Genomic DNA, 24402 nt, shown 5'->3' with positions numbered 1-24402 from the left:
TTCAGAATAACAGGTATTTATTTTCAGTGCTATTTTCATTAAATATTGGTATAATATATCCATGTCTGAGGTAATAAATTAAAAATAAATTCAAGGTTTCAGTCCCTTATTTGTGCTGCATATTTTTTTCTACCATTATACATAATTTTGAAGCAAACACACATAGTCCATAATTCTGAATGCAGCTAGGAATATTATTTTAACACAGTCACTTTTTGTTTCACTATAATTTTGCTGAGAACGATTATTGCATGATGCACTTTTAATAGATGTTTTAGTTATCCTAGAGTTTTCTATTAAATCACACATACCGTAGTTATAGGAAGATGGGCATGAAGATGTGCTTTGAGCCAAGGACCGCAAATATTGAATCAGAGTAATAGCACATACTGCAGGGTTATTGTCTGCCTGCACTAGAGCCCAGATCCAGCAAAGACATTTCAGTGTGTGCTTAGCTTTAGATGGATGAGTTGTTTCACTTCCATCCATGGCCTTAAGTGTTTGCTGAATCAAGGACTAGCCAAGTCTGCAGATCTGAATTCATACACTTCTTTAAATGTGTGTTATTTGAAAACAGTCTTGCTGGTTTCATATTTTGTAAGATATTTTGTAATGACCTTTCCTTACAAAATACAGCCTTTTGTCATGTTTTTTTCGTATCAGTGAAGCACCCATGAAAGTTTCTAACCTGGTTCATAGACTATGAAAAAATAAGCAGCTACAATAATTTGCTTCTAAGTATTTTGTTAAAATGAACACCTGGTTTGAAAAGTTACTAAAGTAATTCTTCCTATGGTAAAATATATTTAAAAAAATAAACTCTTCATTTCATCATCTTCCATCAAACATATAAGCTAGGTAAAGGGCAGGGCACACCTCAGGTATTTTCATTTATACATGCAAGAGATCGAGTGTATCAATCTGTTTGCACTTAAATGCTGGTGGTAGTAAGGCCCTTTCAGCTAGGTCTCCATCAAGCCCAACAGCAGTGAGCTAAAGAAAGAAACAAAAATTTTGCTTGCATATAACATTTCATAATCCTGAATCGAAAGGAAAATCCTCTCTGCTTAGAAAAAAACCTCATATTTAATTGCTGCCATTAAAACAGTATAACCTCACCTCCAAGTTTTAACTTTAGTCAATGATTCTGAAAACAAAGAATTTAAACACTCACTAAAATTACTGTAGTATTCCATCAGACTCTTAATGTTCATAAATTGTGCTAAACTCCATTTAAATCAGGAAGCTATAGTTTAGAGCTAACAGTTATCTTGGTGTTAAAGGTCTATTTCCACCAGATTTTCTTTATCCTATTTTGCAAATGACTGACAGTGCTCATGATGTGAACCTGAAAAACCTTCTGGTGTTATTACCAAAAGCTACAGTCTGTGTGAAAACTCTCCATGCTCATGCAGTGAATTGCATCCTTGGGGGACCATGGTCCACACTGCAGTTGTCTTGGCCCTGGTACTGAGGGCAGAGCTGTGCAGCCCGTGGTCCTCAGTACTCCACGGAGCTCACAATTGCCATTGGTTCATCAAATGTTGCCAATCTTATCTGCTTTGGGGTAGGGATGGAGAGAATTTCCCCGGTGTCAGTTGGTGAGTGAATACCATTGTCTATTATGTTTGAAACTTCCTCCTCATGATCCTCGTACAGCGTGTTGATGTGCAGCAAAGGGTGGGCTGGGTTGCAGTTCAGTGCAGGAGTTGGCTCTGCCTTGACTTGGTTCAAAGTCATAGTCGATGCAGCAGCGGTGGTGGCTATATGATTGTGGACAAAAGCCCCAGCAGCAGGCACAGTTCTGCATGTTTCAGATGAGTATAGGATCTCTTTTGCAGGATGAGGGGTGTCTAAAAGAAAACAAAACAGGCAGTTAAAAGACAGGTCATCTCTTTCACCCTTCCGGTCCGTAAGAGAGGAGTGTTCTGAACCAGTAAAGTCTTTGGCAGTTTTGCCACTGATTTCAGTGGGAGCAGGAGTGGACCCACAAATTAATGTTTCTGGGACCCTTTGAGAAATCCGACAAGACTGAGTCAAAACAATGGGGTTGGAAGCTCCAGGAAATAGGACAAACAACAAATGGGTTTTGTAAATCTCGCTCTTTTTTACGCATGCTCATGCTTCCTTATGTGAATGGTATTTTCATAAAATGAACAAAAAACAACTGAAAAGTATCTTTTATTCTCCTCTACAGTCTGGCAGGTGTTTCAGATTATAAATGTTATGGTTTAATGTTTTGATAAATTTTATCACTGTTGAAATCCACAAGATAGAATACAAAACCACTGATCTTTTCAATGGGAAAAACTAGTGGTTACACACTGTAAGCCACTTGTCTTTAGAAAGAACTTTGTAATTTGGCATTAACTGATGTCTCTTTCCAGAAATTATGAGTCTGCCTTACCTGATGGACTGCAATGTGGGTCTAACTCAAAAGCAAAGCTGAAAACTTTTAATGGGAATGGGGAGTAACAGAGCCCCAAAACTACAGTAATTATATTTTGCCCTTAAAATATTCAAGCACTAATTTAGATGAAAGTAATTGAGTCCAGAAAACCCCAGTAGTTTTGAGGAGTTGTAATCAGAGCAGGTGACTGGATAAGGAATGCTGTAGAATAGCTCACATGCACATTGGGGAGTTGGAGGGCTCTAAGGAGCATAGGGATTTGGAAGTGACAGAAACTTTTATACCTCAAATCACTTCTTTGCTGGGCAGTGGGGTGACGGTAGCTGTCAGTCTGTCGGAGCCCAGAGGGAGGTCTTAGCTTGTAATGAGATGAGAGCCATTGCTTTAAGTACATACAAGTCCTTCTGTAACTTCAACTGCATAATGCTTTTTCTTATGTCAGTAGCTTGCAAAAATAAGACGATATCTATCTATCTGTCTATCTATCTATCTATCTATCTATCTATCTATCTATCTATCTATCTATCTATCTACCTATCAGTTTATCTACTGGTCTATCGCTTTTCTTAACGCTCACATGGCTTTCCTCATCACTCAAGTGTCTAACAATTACTGGTATATTTGAAACACTCCTTTATGGTAAGAAAGGGGCAGGATTTTCAAGACATACCAAGGAAACTGAGGCATACAAATAGCATCTCCTGTGAGACCTTATGGGAAGGGAATGGTAGAATTCCTGAATCCCTGACCAGCATCCACACTTCAGACCATTCATCCTCTGGTCCACATAAGACAAAGGGCAATTTAAAACATCTCTTGTGTGAAGAACAGTAACAATGAGCTGAGTTGTGATTTCCCAGGTGACAAACGTATGCCAACCCCTAGGAATTGGTAGTTAAAGAGATTTTTTTTTTTTACAGGCAGCTTTAACTGCCATCAGCACAGTTCCTCACACACTCCTAAGTGACTATTACTGGTCAGAGTACTGGTCATCTACCATGGCAGTTTCCACACAACTTGGAAAATAAGGCATGTTTGAAACATGCCAGGTGCCGGTGGAGCAGGAAGGGCATCATGGAGGCCAAACTCTCCTCCTTTCCTTGGCAAGGCATGACCACATTGTGAGAATCTGCTTACATTTGAAAAATTACCTGCTGTTTACAGCTCTACCCTAATAATCCTTATCCTCCATATAGGTGTTAAAGAGAGAAAACCTCTAGTTCTAAGGCCTGCAAGCCCTAATATTATTAGCTATCCAAAAATCTAGCAAGATAGTTCAAACAGTTCAGATAAGCTTTGAGTTCCTGAAGATCACTATGCAAACTATGGTCTATGGAGGTGGTACGGGCATTACAGCATACTGTACCTTTGAGAGAGGAGGTAACGTGTACTACGACATTTTCTTCCTGGTTTAAAAATCCACTCTCTTGGCTTTTGGATGTAGGCATTGAGGGGATGGCTTGAATCTCTGGCTTGTTTTTTTTGCTACTGAGTATATATGGATGAACATCCAAGGAAAAGTGCCGTGTGTGTTTTTTTTCACTGCTTGTGCTTGGCATGGCATTAGGCTCAGTTTTATGAGTGGATGATTGCTGTGAGGTTTTTGCAGCAGACTCTAACAAAGGAGCTATAAGGCTGTCTGTTGCTGTTTTTCTCCGCACAGGCTTCGGTTTTTCAGGTTTATGGTTTTCAATTTTCATAATGGCTAATTGTTCCTTGAATGGCTGAGGAAGAGGATTGGTAGTTGGGATCCATTTCATCTTCTTCCTTGGCCTCTTAATGATGAGCTGCTCGTTAGCATCAATGTCTGCTGGATCAATGCTTGGGTCTATTGTTTGGATCCCTGAATCACGCATGGTTGGGGTGGCATCATGATTGGACTGGGCCAAGGCTGCAAGCAGCTGGCGTACCACATTGTCATACATCAGATCACTTTCATTTGTAATAAAATCCAGACGGTTCAATGATTTTATGTGGTCCCGATTTTCATTGCAAAACATGGCCAAAATATTGATATCACAAAACTGGGACTTCTGCCACTGTTTCTTGGTCTTTATTCCAACTTTGTTCAGTTTATCAAATATGAAGTTAGACTTGCGAAATATGAAGAGGTGAATTAAGTTGATAAGGATTATCAAGTTCATGAAGCAGAGGAGAACGATATCTACACCAGCAATAATTCGCTGGAGCTGGACAGATGGCAGTTTGCAGTTCACTCTGATGTGCAATTTGGAGCTGCTTGTTTTATCTGGAGGCTCTCCTAGTGCACATGTAAATTCATTTTGCTTCTGTGTAGCATAGTAGGTGGATAAATATGTAATTGGTATGATACTTAAGAAGATGATGAACAAATGTCTCGCAAGATAAAGCTTAGCCAGGAAGTTGCTTCGTCCTCTTCTTTCCAGGTATTTCTCAAACAAGTTCTGTTCAGGGCTTTTTTCCTTCTCTGCGTTCTCAATGATTTCCCTCTTCTCTCTCTCGGTGATCCCTGGACCTTTGGACTGAATCTGTTTCTCTATTTTTGGTGCCCGCCCTTCAGCTGCACGGTGGTAGCAGTTATCAATCTCCTGAAGCAAAAAATTAAGCTCTGAAGTCAGTCGGGTAGAGGCCAGAAATTCCCAGCCCAGAGCTGGAATGTACATTATCCCAGCAAAAGCCAGCAGTGCATAAGGTAGGAACTTATGCTCAAACAAGGAGGGCCAGTGGCTGGCATCAACTCCTGGCAAGGCATCTTTTAATTCTGTCCAACAATATCCTCTGGCATACAAGGCTTGATCGCGGGTGAAGTTGTGTGGTGTATAACAGTATATTGGCTCCTCTGTATAACAGAGAGAAAAGTCACTGCTGTGCATTTAACCTACAAAAGGAGCTCTGGAAAAATAAACATTTTGAATTACATCAATTTTATTTTACTGCATCTTTACATGACTGATAAGTCCTCCACACCTATTAGTTAGCTCAGCCTGCACATGTCTTCACAAACCCCCAGGCAAAACTATTTACCTGGTAATTTTAGGATGAACCTGAGCTATAAATGTCAGCAAGAAATACATATTCTGGTTTAATTACGTCTCTGAGAACAATATCCTAAGCAACCGTGACCCGAACTATGTGAAGCTGAAGAACCGATATCCACTACAGAGTAGCTGAGGATATTATGTGCAAATGCTGAAAGATTCAGGTGAAATTTAAGGTTCATCCCAGCTAAATATTCTTCTAAATAGAAAAAAAGTTAGATGTAGCTGAAGGCAATGTTTTTAATCCTCACTAACAAAGTCTACTCATTGCATATGGTAGAAAAAAATGAAACTTTAAGATATGAAAGCATTTAGTCAACTGTATCCTTTCCAGCTACCACTCTTGAATTCAAGTGTGACTGATCAGGACAGAATCTGGAATGTTAACTGTATTTATCACTATGAAAATTTGTTTCTCCATTTGAAACATTGGTTTTTTTACACAGTGCGCAGTTAAATGGTGGAACTTGCCATCATACAGTATTATGGAAGAAACAAATACTGTGGATCAAGAAAGCAACCAGACAAATAGAATAGAAAGCACAGCAAGGATTATTAAATACGCAGATAGTGATGCAATATTTCTCTCAGCCTAGAGCTGCTGGAGGGTGGAAGGGTTTATCAAAGGAAGTAACACCATATGCATGTCTATTTTAACACTCCTTTCTAATCATTTGCTTTTTGCCATCTTCAGAAGCAGGATAGTGGTCTAAACGGGCTTTTGTCTTGACCCAGTAGATAAATTATGTTCTAATACAATTACATTTTTCTAGCAATATAAGAAATTAAGACAGAAAAACTTGTGAAAGCTAGAACAATATTAATTGCCCAAAGAACAACGACCATTATCAAATCACCCTCTTCAAAGAGAAAGAGTATTTTCAAGTTTTGGCATGTAGAACAAAGGGATTATATTTTACAGTGTTCTGGTATACCTTAAAAAAACTTCCTAAAATGCATGTTCTCTTGAATTGAAAACTGGTCGAGAATGCTAACTTTGCTCCAGTTCTACAGTTCGGACCAAGATCAAGAACAGCTCAAAATACATCAAGAACAGAGTTGTGGTACTATTTTCTTAATAACACAAACCATGAAGTAATAAAATATTATGTTGTTTGATAACAATAAATAAAGTATTAAAAGTTAACAGGCATGCAAAACCGCCCAGTCCTTTTGGCTTAACAGAGGACTCCTTACTTGATCAACTACTTCTCTAATGCAAGGAAATGAAAAACATTTCCTAATTCTTTGGTAAAATGTTGAAGTGTAAATCTCTTCTGTGACCTGCAGAGATCCACACGCTGAGGACTGCACTTTTTTCTTTTTATTGAAAGTGATTCAGTGAGGATTCTTTTCTAAAAATACAACCAATTTAAGCAGAGTTGATAGAACAGATGATACTACCCAAGACAGCATGTGCGGTGAGTCAGCCCTGCAATTTCTTTAAAATCACTTTTCATGACTATTTTAGAATGATCTAACTCCAATCTCAGAAGAGAGCTTAAAGCACTCTAGTGTTAAAGTTTCCCATTTAGGTTATTTCTGTGCATTTACAGCCATGTGTTACAACATAAATGCTCACTGACTCTTGGGTTTGCTAATTACATGCCCTCCTGACCAGATCCATGAAAGGATACATACGAAAAATTCAACTCCTACTATCAAAAAGCTACTGTATGATTCCCCAGGATACAAAGTAGATTCCTATGTGAAAATGATCCCGGGGGGGGGGGGGGGGGGGGAAGGCAAATAGTGGCAAGTTTCTCAGAAGCAGAAATAATTTGAATCAGGTGCCCCTAAATTCAGTAGAACCTGCCAATATGAAACCTAGTTTCCTGTGACATACATGGGCTCCTTTCTCCTAGTTCACACCATCATGAATACCTGGAAGACAGCAACAAGTATTCATACAATTAATCCATAAGGATTATTTTTGGATTCAGGTATCAGTTGCTACTACCGAATGAAGTGTGAATAGTTCTCTTCAGTTCTTTTCACTGCGACCTGAAAGCTAAGGTGACTCCTGCCAAAATTGCACATATATAACAGCAATCAAATATATATATAAATTAAAAAAGGAAGCAAACCAAAGTGCCTTAAGATTTACATTCCTGTTAGACAGATCACTTGGAGACTCTTATCCATTGCCACTGCTTCAGGGAAAAAAGACTGAAGAGCTTTGCAGCTTGAGTTTGGACTGAACAACTTCATTAGAGGCTAGTTCAAAAATGAGGCTGCCCAGCCAAGTAGAGAAAGCAGCTGAAATTTTGCAGGAATTTATTTGCTTTTCCTCTCTTAAACATTTTTATCTGTTCCCATTGTTTGGTAAATTGTGAGAGATCTCTAATTTATTGGAATAGATGAACATCGTGTCCCGTTCTTATTCAATGTTACATTCTTGGTGCTAGTCTAGTATTTTCTTTGCATATTTATTAAATTGACATGATTTTCATGATATGCGATGTAAACCCCAAGACCTTTCAGATGAAACTCAATCCTCGGTGAAGTCAGTGGGACTTCTGATAACTGATTGAAGTGTGGGCATGGAGTTACAATGCAGTTTTATGCAAAAGGTATTTTCTAATATGTTTGAGCCATACTCATGTTCAGTGTATGCCACTAATGTTGGTAAAGTTATTCCTACAGGGGATTTAGCTTAAGCTTCTCAGCATACGACTTGACTCACAAAGCATAGCATCAGCTTTAGGAAGCTCATGCATCTAGGAAATGGTCCAGACCATGGAGAAGACAGGAAATGTTTTTTTTTGCATAATTTTGAATAGACTAAGTACTCCATGCTAATGCTGTGCAGAAATAATTACTACATTGGAAAAACCCCTTGATGTTAATAAAGTTATATTTTACTTATATACATTATGCTATGAAATATACTTTATCTTATACTGACTTGAATATAAAGATGCATACTAAGAAGCTTAGCTTCCCCTTTTTTAATACTGTTAGATGATCACAGGAGCACTGCATTAGATGTTTTCAACAGCTGTACATAAATACATTTTATCCTGCTCACCTATGCATATAAGTAGCTTCTAGAAGTCCACAAAACTATTCTCATAGGTAAGGTATGAGAGAGATCTCATTGAATTTTTTTGACATTCAAAGAAGATGAAGTAATCAACACAGAATTACTTAGTTGAATTACAATATAATTGATTGTGTTATGTCACTTGAAAAATTAAAATCCCTTGGCAGCTAAGTTTTTTCACATGCTCCATTCTGTACCATCTCATCCCATCAGTTTAAGCACTACCTAAATGGAGAAAAATTACTTGCAGGAGGTACTGTGGTATAAAAGGCATACTTTAGGGGAATTAAAGAGAGTGCGTGGTTGTGAGATGATAGCCAAGGTAAAGAGAAAGAGAAAGGAAGGGACTGTGCTGAAAAAACTTCAGAAAGAATCCAAGTAGTATGGAATGAAGGAATGAAGGCAAAGCATGGAAGCTAGAAGCTGCAGAGGCTGCTGCCTTTTAGCAAAGGCTCCAAGAAATGCTTGTGGGCTTTCTCCAGGCACAGGCTCCCACTCCTGTTCCCAATCCAAGGTCAGCCACCTTCTTTCAGTGGTTCCACAATCTCTATATACTTCAGTATCCATTCACCTTGCTCTCTTCAAGAGGCCCTGAACTGAAAACGATTTCTCAGGCTGCAAGTACTAGGCATGAAAATACATTAAGTAAAAAAATCTCTTGCTTAACTTCAACCATGAGATACAACACTGCTAAGTTCTGAAATTCCTCAAGCAAGGGGCTGCAGAGCTGAGGCTTGGGGCTGGAACCCCTGTGAACTTTCCCACTGCAAAAGTGAATCTCAGATCTGGAAATGGAGTTACCAATGGAAAAACATGGTAACTGCTGTTCTAGGCCATTCCCTGAAGTTATCCCCAGTACAGACTCATGGAAACACTCGAAGGAACCTCAGAAGTTACTGGTTCACACATCCTGCTCAAAGCAGGGCCAAGACTATGTTCAGACCAGCTTATTAGGGCTTTGTCAGTCTGAAAACCTCCAAATATGGGGATTATACAAGCTGTGCAACATGCTCCAATGCTTGATTGTCTTCAGGGTGAACTTTTCTTTAGGTTGTGTCTAGCAAGAATGGCTGATTCATACAAGTGTGATTTTTTTACACTATTGAGAAACAGCCATCTCCAAAACCAAATGCAATGGCCAGCTGCACTACGAACACATTAGGTAAAGTATGGCTAGAAGGCTATCATTGAAACCCAAGTGGCTAGAGCTCAGGCCTCAGTATTTCATCTCAGTCGAAGGAAGAGGTATCATCAGCACAGTTCACCAAGGAGGTGTGTGTGTTTTGCCTATCTATATATAAAAAAAATCTTTGAAAAAGAAAAAGGGAGCTGGTGTTCAGTACACAGAAATGAGACTGTTAAGAATACATGGTGAAGCTGTAGATATGTATCACTCCATTATCTTTGCAAAGTAGAGTTTTAACAAGTCTTCCTGGGAAAGTGAGTGAATTGCATCCAACAGAAACATTCACTTGCCCCTTCAAAAATAAAGGTAAAAATGCCAATCTCTTACTATTCAACACTGCAAAAATTAGACCTGCTTCTAAAAGGACTTAAGTGATGTCATGCATTGGGCAGTTTCTTTAAAGGCAATGGGATTACTCACGCCGCATAAAATTTGGCATGTGCATCTCTCTTTGAAGAACTGATGCTGTAGGGGGAGCAATTGCAAGCTCGTAAAATTTTATTATAAGCAAAATTATTTAAATAAATATGAACAACACTTTTATAATGCTGTTGGTAGACATTAACAAGTAAGAAAGGAAAATATTAGTAATAAACAGTATATATCCCTATATAAAAGGGCAAATGACTTTCACACCTACCGTATTCCCAGTGAAATAAAATATATTCACCCAAAGCAAAATATAAACCACGATAACAAACTATGTCTCCTGTGACACCCAGCTTTTAGAATTTATTCTGGAAAAAGAAATCACACCTTATTAATCTTCCAACTGAATTGCATGATTTAAGCATTCTAGTGCAGTAATTCAGTAATGCAGAAGGAACAGAACAATTTTATAACAGCTGACAGAAAAAAAAAAGAAAAAAGGAATCCATTTCTCAGAAAATGTAATTAAGAAATGAAAAAAGAAAAGAATTGTTGTGGCTGCTACACCAGACAAAGGTAAGTATGCCTCTTGTGAAAAAGAATCTGCAAGGATCTAGAAGTAAGCATTCAGCCTGACCACCGTGACCCTGCATTGGGTACAGGCAGGAGAAGTGGTGCTTAGATGCTGCTGAGCAGGCTGGATCTCCCAGCTCCTGGGCAAGTGCCTAAACCCTGATGCTGGAGACCTGAATTAAGTGTCAGGTAAGTACACCACTGATAAGTACACTCACTGAGTTAAACATATTACAGACTCACCATGGGCCTAGTGCCTCCTACCAATTGGCCTACAGCCCTCTTGAAGACGGCTGCTAAATCATCCTCATGCTGGTGCCCAACCTGCCTCGGAAGAAAAGCTGGAATTCCAGCCAAGTTCTCTGAAGCACTCCCTGTACAGTCTCTCCACTTGACTCTAAGAAGAAATTCAGTGTTTAGGTAGAATCTCTGAATCTCCCTGCCCATCAGATGCCAGAACACAAGTTTCTATCAGCTAAGATAAATGACAAACACCCTGAATTCAGCAATAAATGCCAGTACTTGACAAGGGCAGTCCTTATAATACTGCTCTCCTTACATTGTGTCACATACGTGTAAGCAATCAGACATGCCTCATTCATCATGGCTACTAAAAGGATTTCACAAGAAAGCAAGTATCAAACTGTTTATTTTGAGAATCAGAAATAATTTATTTAGTCGTATTTCAGCAGTTTTTAAAGGAAAAGAATAAATGTCCTGGGTCCTCTTCTCTCTGGAAAAAAAAAAAAGAACAAAAACCATCCATGTTACTGAAGTTGAAAATGTAGTCTAAGGAATTATAATATTACCTGAACAGTATAAAGGTTTTCCATCTCAGACACAGTCTACAAGGAATACGTAACTCTCTGCTTTGAGTGTGATTTTAACAAATGCTGGCTAATACCCAAACTAATTCACAGCTAAAGGAAAACCTCCCTTAATTTAACTGGTTTACTTCAACTACTTCATTTAAAGGGTATTTAAAGGTTAGAAATTAGTACGGCATGAGGATGGACTCCTGAAATTACTTTTGTTTATCAACTGTGTCATACAATCCTATTTAACTCACCAAGTTTATTCATATGAATAAGAAAACATTCATCAAACTAAGACTTAGCAAGCTAACTATTACTTTAGCCAAACAAAAAGACAATACTTTTACCTTCTTTCTTAGGGAATATTCTTTCCAAATCTGAATATAGGTTCCACGCCCATGAAGTCTTTCTAAGGTACAAATTTCTCCATGATCAACAAGTACAGCCTTTTTTGCCCACTCTCTGAAACCACTTGTCCTGTTTAAGAAAAATATCTTGAAAAGAAAGTCCCTGAAGAAATGAGTCAGGAAACCACTGTTGCTAGCAAGTTTTACTGGCCTGTCCTCTACAAGGATTAGTCACAATGGGTGAGATGTAGATAAGCAGTTTTAAAAACTGACAGGTAATGGGTTACTCACAGGGGTAACTGCAGTGTAAGGGCAGCAGCAGGTGTCCCTGTATTTACAATTTGGGACATTTTCCTTGCAGGTCTACTGCCTGAACTATATATTTTGGATATGCAGAATCAGTAAATTAATAACACACTTTCTTAGTGCATATATATTTACAGAACCATATTCCCTGTACGTAATAAACATTTGCTCTTCTAAAACTGGCTGGTACGTTGAAGTTCACTTACCAGCAATCTGAGGCTTAAAGACTTGTAACACCTGCCCAGGTTATTCAGGAGAGAAAGATACCTATTCCTACATGGCTGATATGTTGAAGCCTGTTGGAAAAGTTATTCCAGAAATGGCAGCTGTTATGCAGAAGGCGCAGAAATACCTAAATGAAACCCCTTAGGGTGCTTCTCCTATAGAGGAATGGTTCCTCAATAATGAGTTACCATCCACCATGTGATGATGGCTGTGCAGTATAGTGGTAATGTCACTGGAAAAAAAAGCTTATTTTATAGTGACTGTACTGCTGAACATCATTAGAAGCATTTCTTCCTGTGCTCAAGAGAGCTCTGTGAGAACACAGAAAACACCTGAAAACATATGACAATGCTTGTATTTGTACATAGAGGTGTGTTCCTGTATTGTAATGTTGCTTTGTATTATGTTAAGATTTGAGGGAAGGTTAGAGCTGAATGTGAAAGAATGTATTCATCAAAATACAATTAATGAAATTCATCCACACAGACAGTTCTACAAAAGAGATCTGAGTAATATTTACTTCTAAATTTAGCACTTACATGAGGAGGTGAGTGGAATTTTAGTGATGCACAGATTTTCTGCATAGGAGGTATAATGTGTGAAAGTAAGAGTTTTAATGTTTTCCAAAGATCAAAACAATACTTTGGGGCAATTCAAAAATTCCCCTCTAGAGATGGAACCCCAAAGCAACTGCACAAGAACCCAGACACGATGATAACGTAGATTACATAACACCTAAAGTAAACTGCAAGAACATGTAGATGCCAAAGTGAAATGAATTGTGAAAATCTAATGAAGCTGATGATACATAGACAAGGGTGGCTTCTTAAGTCAAGAGTCAGGCACAAAATACAAACACAGAAGCAATAGGAAACAGCAGGTTTGCCCTTACTGCATCATTGTTACTTAATGACTAGAAATGAAAAAGATGGCTCATATTTTGGCATAAACACAGCATCCAGAAAAAAAGAAGAAAAACACCAACAGTTAGCTCATTAGGTAACAATGTTATGTTAACAACATAGTATTAAGGAAGCAGAGATGGCCAGTCCACTGCCTTTCTGAACAGGTCATGGATCTCATACAAGACAAGATACATCAACCTCAAAATGATGAAATACTTACTTCAGCATATAACTAAAATTCTCTAGAAATAGTCACTGAGCTCTAAGCTTCAAAAACCAATATGCATCCCAGGACCTGGCTGCATCACTGCTCTGGTAACTTTGAATCTGCACAACAGGCATGGTGCCAGTAAAGGAAAGCAAACAAACACCCAAACCTTCCTATCACAATGAACTGCTGTGTTTCCCCGTTCAAATGCAAGAGTATAGTACACGCCTGGGACAAAATCCCCAATGACATCAATATCTGCACTGACTTCAATGTTGGTTTTTTTTTAGAATAAATCTTCTATCGTGAAACAAAGGGAACCTCTACAAGAACCATGCCAGTCTACTGCAGAATTAATAGTCTTTTGTAATTAAATGTGTATACCTACTGGAGGTGCCCACTGCAGACATTTTTAATACTGGCAGAACCCAAGGAACTCTGTGGTGATGCAGATTCTTCTTGAAGAGTTTTACAGCTCTAAGAAACAATACAAGCTGAGATTTCTTCTAGATCATGGATGCATAATTTCTGTCTAGTTTAGGGACAAAAAAAAATGCCTCAAATACTTCAGGGTAGCTTTGAAAAACAGTCTCAACCCTACTTATATTTATTCACAAGGCTTCTTCTTGACAAAAATATTTTTGACCATCTGTTCAAATTGTTGAAGTTATCTGAAAGCATGTGGTAAGCTAAATCTCATCCACATTTTGGACCTTTTCACATACATGACACTTGAAGATGAAGGGGTTAACAGTGCCTACAGGGTTATCAATGTTCCACATGAAAAAAAAATGATGCATATGTGTCAGTGAAGCTTAAGAAATGGATTTCATGCAGAAAAGCATCTGTAGCAGCTAGGGCCTGCAGTGGAATTGATTACATATGTGAAATGCATAAACTGATTACAAATGCTCATGCATTTCTTCAAGAATACCTTTTTATTTAACATTGAGATGTGTAAATGCAGATCTTTAAATGATCAAAACTCAGAGTTTTGTGAGTTATGTGAGCACCAGCTCGCACATGTTGTGCACACCTCGTGTTTGTGTGTGAACTGCCCTTCTCCTTTTGGGAAAATCCTCATTGGCAGTGCAAACAGCCAGCAGCTGAACTGAAGCCAGCCTTTGGTTGCCTGTACTATTTCATTCCTTTTAAAAAAATGTGATTTGAAAGCACTTAAATACAAGTGGTACTGAGACACTCCTTACATTCTTTTTTTGCTGCTGTTTATGCACTGGCGTCGTAATGCACATAAAACAACCTGTCCCTGTACTCTTAACACTAACAATAATCACTTGGAAAAATATAATCTTCACTTTCTTACTGTATGTGGCTTTAAATACAGTTGAAGAGAAAAACTGGAAAATTAGATCAAAGGCCATCTATCAGATGTCACCTAAGTAAACATATGTAAATATCCTGCTCACAACTTGAAACAAAGACACAAATTCTGAAAGTTGACCAGCAATACAAAATAAAACTCCATCTCGTAATACAGAAATCTTCAACATACACTATTTCAAACATACTGTTTGCTGAAATGCATAAAAAGACACTGAACTCAAGCATATATTGTATTACACAGTAAAGTAAGCAAGACTTATGCAAATGATTACAAATCGGAAAATAAAAGACAAAAACTTGAACTGACCCTTCAGTCACTTAACTTACTGTCTCCTTCCATTACTTTCTCATGAGAATTTTCTAGCAGAAGGGTGGTAGAGGCTGAGCTATGTAACTGCTAGGAGACAGAAATACAGTATTTATGAGCAATTTGGGGGGATTTTGTAGGCACTGTTTTATAAACATAGCAAGAAAATTGATGCCAAAGCTTAGCTTTTGACTAAAATATAAAAATCAACTGGATTATTGTTTTGCTTTATTTCAATAAAGTATTGGTATTTAACGGCTTCTGAGAGAAAAGCAAACAGGATTGCAATATGGAAACAATAATTCGCTGTGAATAGAAAGCGTGAGGCACTAAACAAGACGGATAAGACTTAGCAATCCCTGTAATAGACCACATCAGTCCTAAAGTTTTTCAAAGTTTGGAAATCAAATTATTTCAATAAGTTGAAGATAACACAAAACAGAAACATCAATGTATCTTCCTCTGGGGGTCACCACTCTCTGGTCCCTTACACAAAGAACCTCCCACAGATATTGCTTCTGAACACAATACAACACTGAACTGGAATATTTAAACCATTTACTTAATAAAAACATTAAATAACACAAACAAACTAAGCAGCACTTCATAAAAAACAAGTATCTCTTCATCTACTCTATTGTAGAACAGTGTCTTAGAAATTCAGCACATGCCGTGAGATGCTTTGCTACAAAAGGTTGCCACTCACTGCCAGCAGCATCACTGCCAGTTGCAGAGGACAGAATACAGCACTTGCTGACCAAGCGGCATCCTACTTGTGGATGTGGTTTCTGTGTACTAGTTCCATTGTTAAAACAAGGAGAGCAGAGGTAAAAATTAAAACCACACGGAACATCAAACAGACCCACTTCAAACTGGTAATGAATATTGTAGTCTAATGCTCCCCATTCTGTACATTTTAATAAAGAAGTGGAAATGGAAAGGTGGTATATTAAAGGACTAATCCCTTTTTATCCAGATCCATACCACACCAGACTGACTATGCCTTGACAGAAGATACTGAAACATCATAACTAAAAACAACTGCTGAACACCAGCATGAACTATAGCTGGACTAGAACTATGTATCTTGGAGGCTTACCTACTAACATTTAAATAAAGTTTGGTGGTTTACCATTTTTTTCACTAAATATTAGTCTAAGGTTAGTCTGCTTCAACAAGGAAACACTTCAAATACTTTCTTTAAAAATAAATAACTAAAAAAAACACAACTAAACCTTTATCATAGAAAAGGGAACAATTCATCAGGCTCCAATGCAGCTAAAACGGAAGTATAGAAGTCACAACCTATACCTCCAGGCTTACAATTTGCTTCTCCACCAGCCAGTACCTCGTTTAGTCATATATTCCTGCACTGGGACAGTGCTGTACTACCAAATCTGAACTCTACATTCATACTGGTTGCATTTTACTTCCAGTTTGCACAGGAATAACAAAGTGTTCAAGCTGCTAGGGAAAAGACAGGCTTATGGATCTTCAGGTATGGGAAATAAATCTATAATGAGTCAAATACAAGCATGGACCTTTGCAAAGCACTGCATATACATGTGCATGAGTGCTCTAGAAATGTCAAGGAATATACTGGGTGTGATGCGGGTTGTCACTATTCTGACAGAAATTCAAATATACTGGTATTCATATTTAAATAAATAATTAAAAAAAATTGCTATATTTAAAGTAGCAATTTCCAAACAAAATCAAAGCAAACTTAAGTAAGTTCCCTTGGGACTCCCAACTGCACACATTGTTATTCCTAACGAATACACTGCCACATGAGAGGTTTCCTTTAGCCTGTGTTGCTTTCTGTAGGCATCTTCACAAGTGCTGAGAGCCCTATGACTCCAGAAAACCAATTATGCTTAAACACAGATCCATTCACTGGGTCAGAGACACATGTCTCCAAAACTTTCCTTATTATCCTTAAGGTCAACATACACTGGCCCCTAACTGCAGGATGTCTGGGTTTTATATGAAGTCTGTCCATGAGGAGTTTTAGAAGGGGAAACAATATTCATTTTTCTTTTGTGGGTGCTCATGTAGGCTTTCTTTGGTGGCATGGCTGACTATTGCTCCTAAATGACTTTATGATGATCTTATGCTTAGTATAAATATAGCACATGGGTTTATTTTAATTAACTTTCTAGGGGTGTTCTTTCTGGCATCACTGGTTTGCTTGAAAAACATCAGAGAATTGGGAGACTCGGTAATCATAATCTAAAAGGTTAGCTGAGTGACTTTCTTTTCTCTTATGAGAGAAAGTTTAGGAAGAGCAAAGGAAGGCTTTATTTCTCGGCAGAAGGGCCAGGGCAAGAACTGCATCATACTTTGGCCGTAAGAGTGAAGTCCTGTTCCCACTGAAATCAATAATAAAACTCTCACTGACTCCTTTGCAGCCTAAATTTAACTCTTGGGAACACATACTAGCCATGTGTGTGCCCTATGCCTTCCCTCTGCAGAGAGCTCAATTTCACTCAAAATGCACCGCCATCTATTAGTGAAGTTTGGGAACAAAATTTTAAATTAATTTATAGGGCAAAAGCAAGCCAAGGATGACAGCCCATTTTTCTGCATCAAGTCAGACTGGAAGGACACTAAGTACCCAGGGCTGTGTAACAAGGAGTGTGGCCAGCAGGCTGAGAGGCCCTCTCCTCTCCCTAGTCTCACAAAAAGTACTGCATCAGCTCTGGGGGTCCCAGTACAACTTTCTGCTCGAGTGAGTCCAGAGGAGGCCACAAAGATGATCAGAGGGTGGGAGCACCTCTCCTGTGAAGACAGGCTGACAGGTGGAGCTGCTCAGCTCTGCAAGACCTTACAGCAGACTTTCAGTCTTTAAAGGGGGGTTTTAAGAAAGACAGAGACTTTTCATCAGGGCCTATAGGGATAAGACAAGGGGCGACGTTTTTTAAACTGAAAGAGGATAGATTTAGATTAGATATTAGGAAGACGTTCTTCCCTATGAGGATGCTGAGGCACTGGCACAGGTTGCCCAGAGCAGCTGTGGATGCCACATCCCCGGAAGTGTTCAAACCAGGTGGGATGGGGCTTGGAGCAACCTGGCTCTAGCACGACGTGTCCCTGCCCATGGCAGGGGGCTGGAACTAGATGAGCTGAGCTTTAAGGTCCCTTCCAACCCAAACCAGTCTACAATTCTATGATACATGCAACAGAAGAAAAGCATAATACCTAATTCAAAGCCTTTTGTAAGACATTAAGTGATTTATCCAGAAAATTGGCATAGTACCTGCTAAACAATTACATCTTGCCTTGTATGCTACAAAACAGTAATTTGTCATTTAATTTTTTGAAACTAAAGCAAAGATCAGTCCAGTAGGAGGACAAACAAATCACATGAATAGCAAAAGCAACCCAAACAACAACTTTGCCCTTGGCACTAAACCAACATAATTAACTAAGTAACTTTATCTTCACTTGCAAGCAAACCACAGTATGGAATATATTATGCTACACACATAATAATATTTAAGGTTTATTTATAAGATGTTACTTAACAATTAACACACTTTGTGTTGTGTTGTGGGGTTGAACTCTGCCTCCATACATGCTTCAAACCTCTGGCTCCAGAAGGCTTAGTGCTACGCTTTAAGCTACACTTGATCCCACACACTTAAACTCAAAGGTAGATCAGAGAGATAAGAGGCTCTCATCTCCTCCATGCACACATCATGCAGATTCTTCCAATTCTCAGCAAAAGGTTTGGAGAAACCACTTCTTTTTTGATAACTACACTTTTATGTCTGGAGTACACACACTACTGTTCCATGATCTTCACCAACAATGATTAAATAAAATGGTACAGACCCTAGAAAAGGGGGTGGTTCTCAGTTTAGTGACATGATGACAGCTTTTTGCACTGCATATCATTAACAGAATGAGGAATAATGGAAAGTTTCAGATAAGCACACAAAGGCCCAAAGCAAAGTTTGGAAAGCTGCTATGATATTCACTACCAAAGGGGCAGCGGGATCCTTACTCAATTTTGTCACAAAAGTTAGTACTTTCACACCTATTATTTAAATTGCACACAGGGACAGTATCCAAAGCAAGCAAATGATGTTATTTCTTGTTTTTCAAGTGGCAGTGCATGGATGAAATATAACACAAACAGCAGAATCAGTAGTAAGCATGTGTCCACCTGGACTACTGCTATTACGAGGGTTAATATCTATGGACAAGCTTGACTTTGCAAAGAAGTCTGAGCAAGTATTGTTTTGCTAACAGAGTAACATCTGATTCAGGATACATTAAATTAATGGAAGTTTTGCTCTTGAACACTGTGAAAACATAACTGAATCCACTAACCCTGAATTCTTCGACTCCACACCCAAAAAAAAGAATCTATTTATTTTCATCAAACTCTTAACAGTGTTTCTATTACATTGTCCTGTATTATTTTTTTCGCATATTATTTTTCTAACTGCATCTGAACAAACTAGCCATCTGAACAAACACATAACATCATATGAAAGGAAACTGTTATCCCGTATTTTTCCAAAGACATATGGTGTTTTCTGTATTGTCTTGTAAGCTTTGCCCTGGCAGGACACAACAGGTTACTGTTCTATACATTACTGGATTCAATCTGCATCCATGGTCCCTAGGTAGACACAAATGATTCTGCTGTCATCCTAGAGAAGAGTGGTCCACAGCACACAATAAATTCAACTGCAGAAATATAGGCAGATGCAAGCAAATTCAGTAGACCCCCCTCTATTCCATGTGCATGTGTGGACCTTGTATAAATCTGAATCTCTTAGACTTGAGGCGTCCTCCGCAATTTACAGTTCCAGAGGACTTGTTCATATGGAGCAAGTTACGGCTACCTGCACAAGCAGTGAGTCATCAAAGGGCTTCTGCTAGGAAACATGCACTATTTAAGGAACACACAGGAAGGGGCATTACATTTTCTGCACCCAAGGTCATCTTTAGGCCTACTGAGGTTCAAACCTGTACATCTCACACAGTATGGAAGCACATATGTAATTACGTGCTCTTGTGATCTTCTGTAGGATTGCTTTTGCATTAAGTTTACTTCTCTACAAATCAAACTGAGGAAGGCATCCCAAACCTTTTGTATTCTACAGAGGAATTCCTCAGTGGTGACCTCGAATCCTGCCTTTCAGTCACTATGAAGATACAGCTTTCAGATACTCAGCAAGCTTAGCATGCCCTGAAAATACGGTCTCTCTGAGATAGCTCCAGATGACCACTCAAAAATGGATGGCCATTAACTGTGCCTGAAGATCTTGAGCTATATAACTGTATAAAAACTATGTAACAGAATATAGCATGTATAAAAACTATATAACAGTTTAAAAACCGAGGTAGACTGAAAAAGCTTTAACTATAATTAAGGAAAATCTCAAGACTCCATTTGTAAGCAGTTATTCTTCTAAGTGATTTAACTTTATCTCATAATGAAAACAAATATTAAGGACATTAAGTGTTGGAAGTCAATCCCAAAGCAGTGTGCAAAGCAAGAACCTGATTCTGGTATGTTTATACTGATTGAATACAGCCAGTTTTCACTAACCTTACAAGCTACAGAGCGCCAGTGTGTACGAAAGTGCAAATAATTTAATGTCGATCTTCAGTATGGAGCTTCAGGGGCCCTTAAAAGCAGTCATGCTGGCAGCTGCACTCATCAAGCTTAAATTTCACAACATAAAACAGTGTTTACATACGTGCTAATGGCCTGAAAGGTGTCATAACAGTACACTGGGTCAGTAATCTTCAAGGCTCATCAAAACTTGACCTTCCTACAAGGACTCCATACCAATGGTGACAGGCAATCAAACCTGGCTGTATGCAAGATAATATGTGCTTAACAAGAACAGACATCAGTGATTTCCACTACCACAACATGGCAAAGCACAGTGTGCATATGTCTCCACACATTGTACCACTCTCCACGAAAGCATTGCCTTTCTCTCCCTAGGAGGCCAGTTTAACAGTCATGATGTAGGCATGAATTAACGTCAGGACAAGTGCTTGAAGTCAGCCGGGATCCAGCTCAGGACTGCTCCCGGATCCAATTCACGCAGTGGAACACCGCACCGCGTGTCCCCCTGCCAGCAGCAGGCACCTCTCCGCGCGCTGCTGCCTGCAGGCCCCGAGCGGGACAGCGGGGTCCCCTCCCCACCGGCGGGGAGAGCCGCTCACCCGCCCCTCAAGGTGCCGCCGCCTCAGCACGGGTGACCGTTAGGGAGTGGCTGCCGCCGCGACGCTGCTGCCCCTGCCTGCCAGGGCGAGGGGTGGCAGTCGCGCTCCGAGCACCAGTGTTCGCGCTCTGCGGCCGTGAGGCACGGCCCTGCCCGCCCCGCCTGCGGCCGCTGTCCCACCGCCCTTACCGGCGAAGTTCTTGGTGAAGACGAGCGTGACGAGGAGGATGGGGATGAGGACGGTGCCGATGGTGACCACGCGGTCGAAGGGCAGCTCCAGCTTCAGCTGGATGAGCAAAGCTGCCAGCGCGCCCGCCTTGTCATCCTGCTGCCCCGGCAGGATGAGCTCCTTCAGCTTTTCGCCCGCCAGCAGCGCGGTGGCCATGTCGGGGTGGTTATCGATGATGTGTTGCATAAGCGGCAGCGGCGGGCGGCCTCACGCCGCCGGGCCTCCCCGGGGACGGGCGTCGCGCTGCGGAGGGCTGGTTGCGGGCGGCGCCCGCCGGCCTGCGGAGAGAACACCGACAGCGGTGACAGCGGTAACGGCGGGGGCGCGGCTGGACCCTTTGCCGCAGCGGCACCGTGCCCGGAACGGCAGCCCCCCGGGCCACCCCCGAAAACCCTTCACCCAGGGAGAAGGGTGCAAACGGGCCGGCACAACGATGCAGCCGGGCAACCGCAATGCCAGCAGCCGTGCAGGGCAAGGCAGCCTCCCTCTCCCCAGAGCCGCGCTGAGAAATGTCACGAGAGGCGGGCAACAAGAGCTGCACGGTGACAGCTCTGCCATTAAACGCTGACTCCGTTCTGCAGTTCATGCAGTACAAAGGCGGCGGAGCAGCCATGCAACAAGGCAGACTGGAGCTGCCTCTCCTGAAGTGCTGCAGACAAGGAAGAGGGCATTTACCTGTCAGCTTCGGCTCGCGCGGTTCCCAGGGGATGGTGAGCAAACCCGATGGCTTGTAAATAACAGCGGAAGCCGCGAGTAAACTTACACTGGACCTCTCTGCCGGAAAAAGGGTCCCTGCACCTCCGCGAGTAACAAAATCGCTCCGAATTCGGAGCGGGAGGCGAGTGATGTGTTGATGCTTGGTATTGCCGCGGGCGGGTGGCGCTTGCATGGAAATGCCCGCCCGCACCGAGAGGCAGTAACGTGCAGAGCAATTCAAGAAGGGGCTTGCAGCAACCGTGGGGAGGAGGAGGAGCACCGGAATGAATTGCGGGAACGGAGAGGTCCTGTGAGGTGTTAAAGCGAGCGGCTGTAGCCCGCTGAGGCGGGAGTAGCCGCAGCAGGCGGCAGCGGTACGGGCGCACACACACACACGAGCCTACACGGTGCAGCCGCGGCCTCGGGCGGCGGCGGCCGCTTCCCCGCAAGAGGCAGCGCGCATGCGCCAGCGCGGCTCGGCAGCGCGCCGCGCCCGTTGGTCCCCGTTTGAGGGCCGCCGAGGCAGGCGAGGGACAAGTGGTCCGCGGGTACGGAGGACCCCGGCAGGAGCAGGCCCCGCCTCCCCTCTCTCCCCTCTCCCCCCTATCCCTCCTATCCCTCCTCTCCCGCTGCACGGACGGGGAGCTCCGGCCCGGGTACGGCGGCGCCTGCCGCAGCGCAGTGGGTTGTGAGGGGACAGTAGACCTTCACCCCGGCATGTTGTGCCCTGAAGGTCTGGAACCTGCGGGCACCTCAGGATGTAGGTGCTGCCATGAGAAACCCTTGCAGATGCTTGCTAATTAAAGCTCATGTGGGGTTAGCCACACCTGATAAAAAAGCCAAAGGAGTTTTATGCCAGAAGTGCAGAGGACAGCTTTCAGCTTGCCTCAGCATAATGGGGTTCAGGCCTGTATCTTCACAGAGGTCACCAGACCTTGCTGTCCACCTCTGGAGCAGGCTGGGAATGGAGCACTCTTTAGGTAAAAGCTGGACCACACAGCACCAAAGGAGGACAGTGCTGCATCATAGTTAGCAGTCATGGTATTCAAACAAAAGCTCTGGGTCACAGTTCCTCCTTCTCAAGTTGTTTATGGATTTTATATTTAGCAGTACTTAGATGAAAACCAGAGATACGCTTAAACAATGTTGCTGACATTTCTCTCAAAGATTTGCAGTTGTCATCTGCAGCGCTGCATGAGTAAGGCAGAGATTTTCATTTTTGCCTTGAAGTTTCTCCAGTCGCTGTGAACAATGCGGTGGTGCTACTTGTTAATCCGGTTTAAATGTTGGGTGCAAGCTTTAAATAATACCGCTTGGCAGGGGTCCTTCCATCCAGTCAGGGGTGTAATGAGCAAGGCAAGAGCGATGTCCGGATGGTGACAGCTGTTATGGAGGATCCCTGGCAGCAGACACAAGCTGTCAGTGCCACTTGCTCCTCAAGAGCATTGAGAATGAGAAGGCAGGAGAGATGAAACCTGAAGCTGTCACCATCACTCATTTCATTTTCCTTTGCTCCTCACCCTCTGTAGGGTCTTAGGGTCTGTGGCTCTGTATTTTATCAGCCACTAGTACACAATCTTTCCATTCCAACAACAGACAACTGAAACTCCGTGTGCACCAGTTACTGCTGTTACGCAAGGGGTGATGCTGAGCAAGGTGGACTACAGTAATGGTCCACTGCTAGTAGACTAGCAGTACAACTGATCATCTGCACAGCTTTTGCCCAGACTTACATCATCATAATCATTTTGCCACGCTTTTCTCTGTCGTTGGCAATCTTGTCCTGCACATTGAGAATGTTGCTGAAAGACCAATTTACTAATCCTTACTTTGTCTTCTCCTTTCTGAATACTGTCTTTTGCCCATCCAGTTACTTAGTTCAAAACAAGCTGCTTGCTTTTTGTTTTTGCAGGCTTCCCGTGGTATTTCTCCTACCTTCCCCTGCCTAAGCCCTTGCCATGTCTGGATGCTTCCTCATGTTTTCCCATGAGAAGATAATGCCAGCCTTTAGTGACCATTTCCGAGGAAGCTTGGTGTACACATCTACAAACTTTAAGAATATAGGAGCAACTATCCTGGGTCCTTCTAGTCCCTTATATCTTCAAGTGTGGCTATAACTGGACAATTAAAGAAGTATGAAAATGAGGCAGCCTCTGTTGATGCCTTTTCCCTAACACTGTCCCAGCTTCCAACTATGTTTGGGAAATTTCCTCAGCTTGTGA

The 24402-nt window shown here is 41.2% G+C and overlaps 1 protein-coding gene across 6 annotated transcripts; it reads right to left on the bottom strand.

Annotated features, from left to right (window-relative positions):
* On the bottom strand, window positions 1-22654 carry PANX2 (pannexin 2). Of its 6 annotated transcripts, XM_062634228.1 has the most exons (5): window positions 22160-22298; window positions 21445-21762; window positions 3777-5228; window positions 2695-2768; window positions 1716-1853 (listed from the first exon to the last, which is right to left on the bottom strand). In XM_062634228.1, exons 2-4 carry the CDS (start codon window positions 21668-21670, stop codon window positions 2737-2739), a joined length of 1710 nt encoding a protein of 569 aa, XP_062490212.1. In that variant the 5' UTR covers window positions 21671-21762; window positions 22160-22298; the 3' UTR covers window positions 1716-1853; window positions 2695-2736. The 6 variants fall into 6 exon arrangements, with proteins under 6 accessions (XP_062490207.1, XP_062490206.1, XP_062490208.1 ...); XM_062634223.1 differs by lacking the exon at window positions 2695-2768 and having other exon boundaries at window positions 1-1853; window positions 22248-22385; XM_062634222.1 differs by lacking the exon at window positions 2695-2768 and having other exon boundaries at window positions 1-1853.
* Between the last annotated feature and the right edge of the window lie 1748 nt (window positions 22655-24402).

The sequence above is a fragment of the Pezoporus occidentalis genome, unplaced genomic scaffold (assembly GCF_034315485.1).
Source record: "Pezoporus occidentalis ecotype Australia unplaced genomic scaffold, CSIRO_AGI_Poc_V1 ctg42, whole genome shotgun sequence".
NCBI classification, from domain to species: domain Eukaryota; kingdom Metazoa; phylum Chordata; class Aves; order Psittaciformes; family Psittacidae; genus Pezoporus; species Pezoporus occidentalis.
This window is presented reverse-complemented; position numbering and strand designations above follow the sequence as displayed.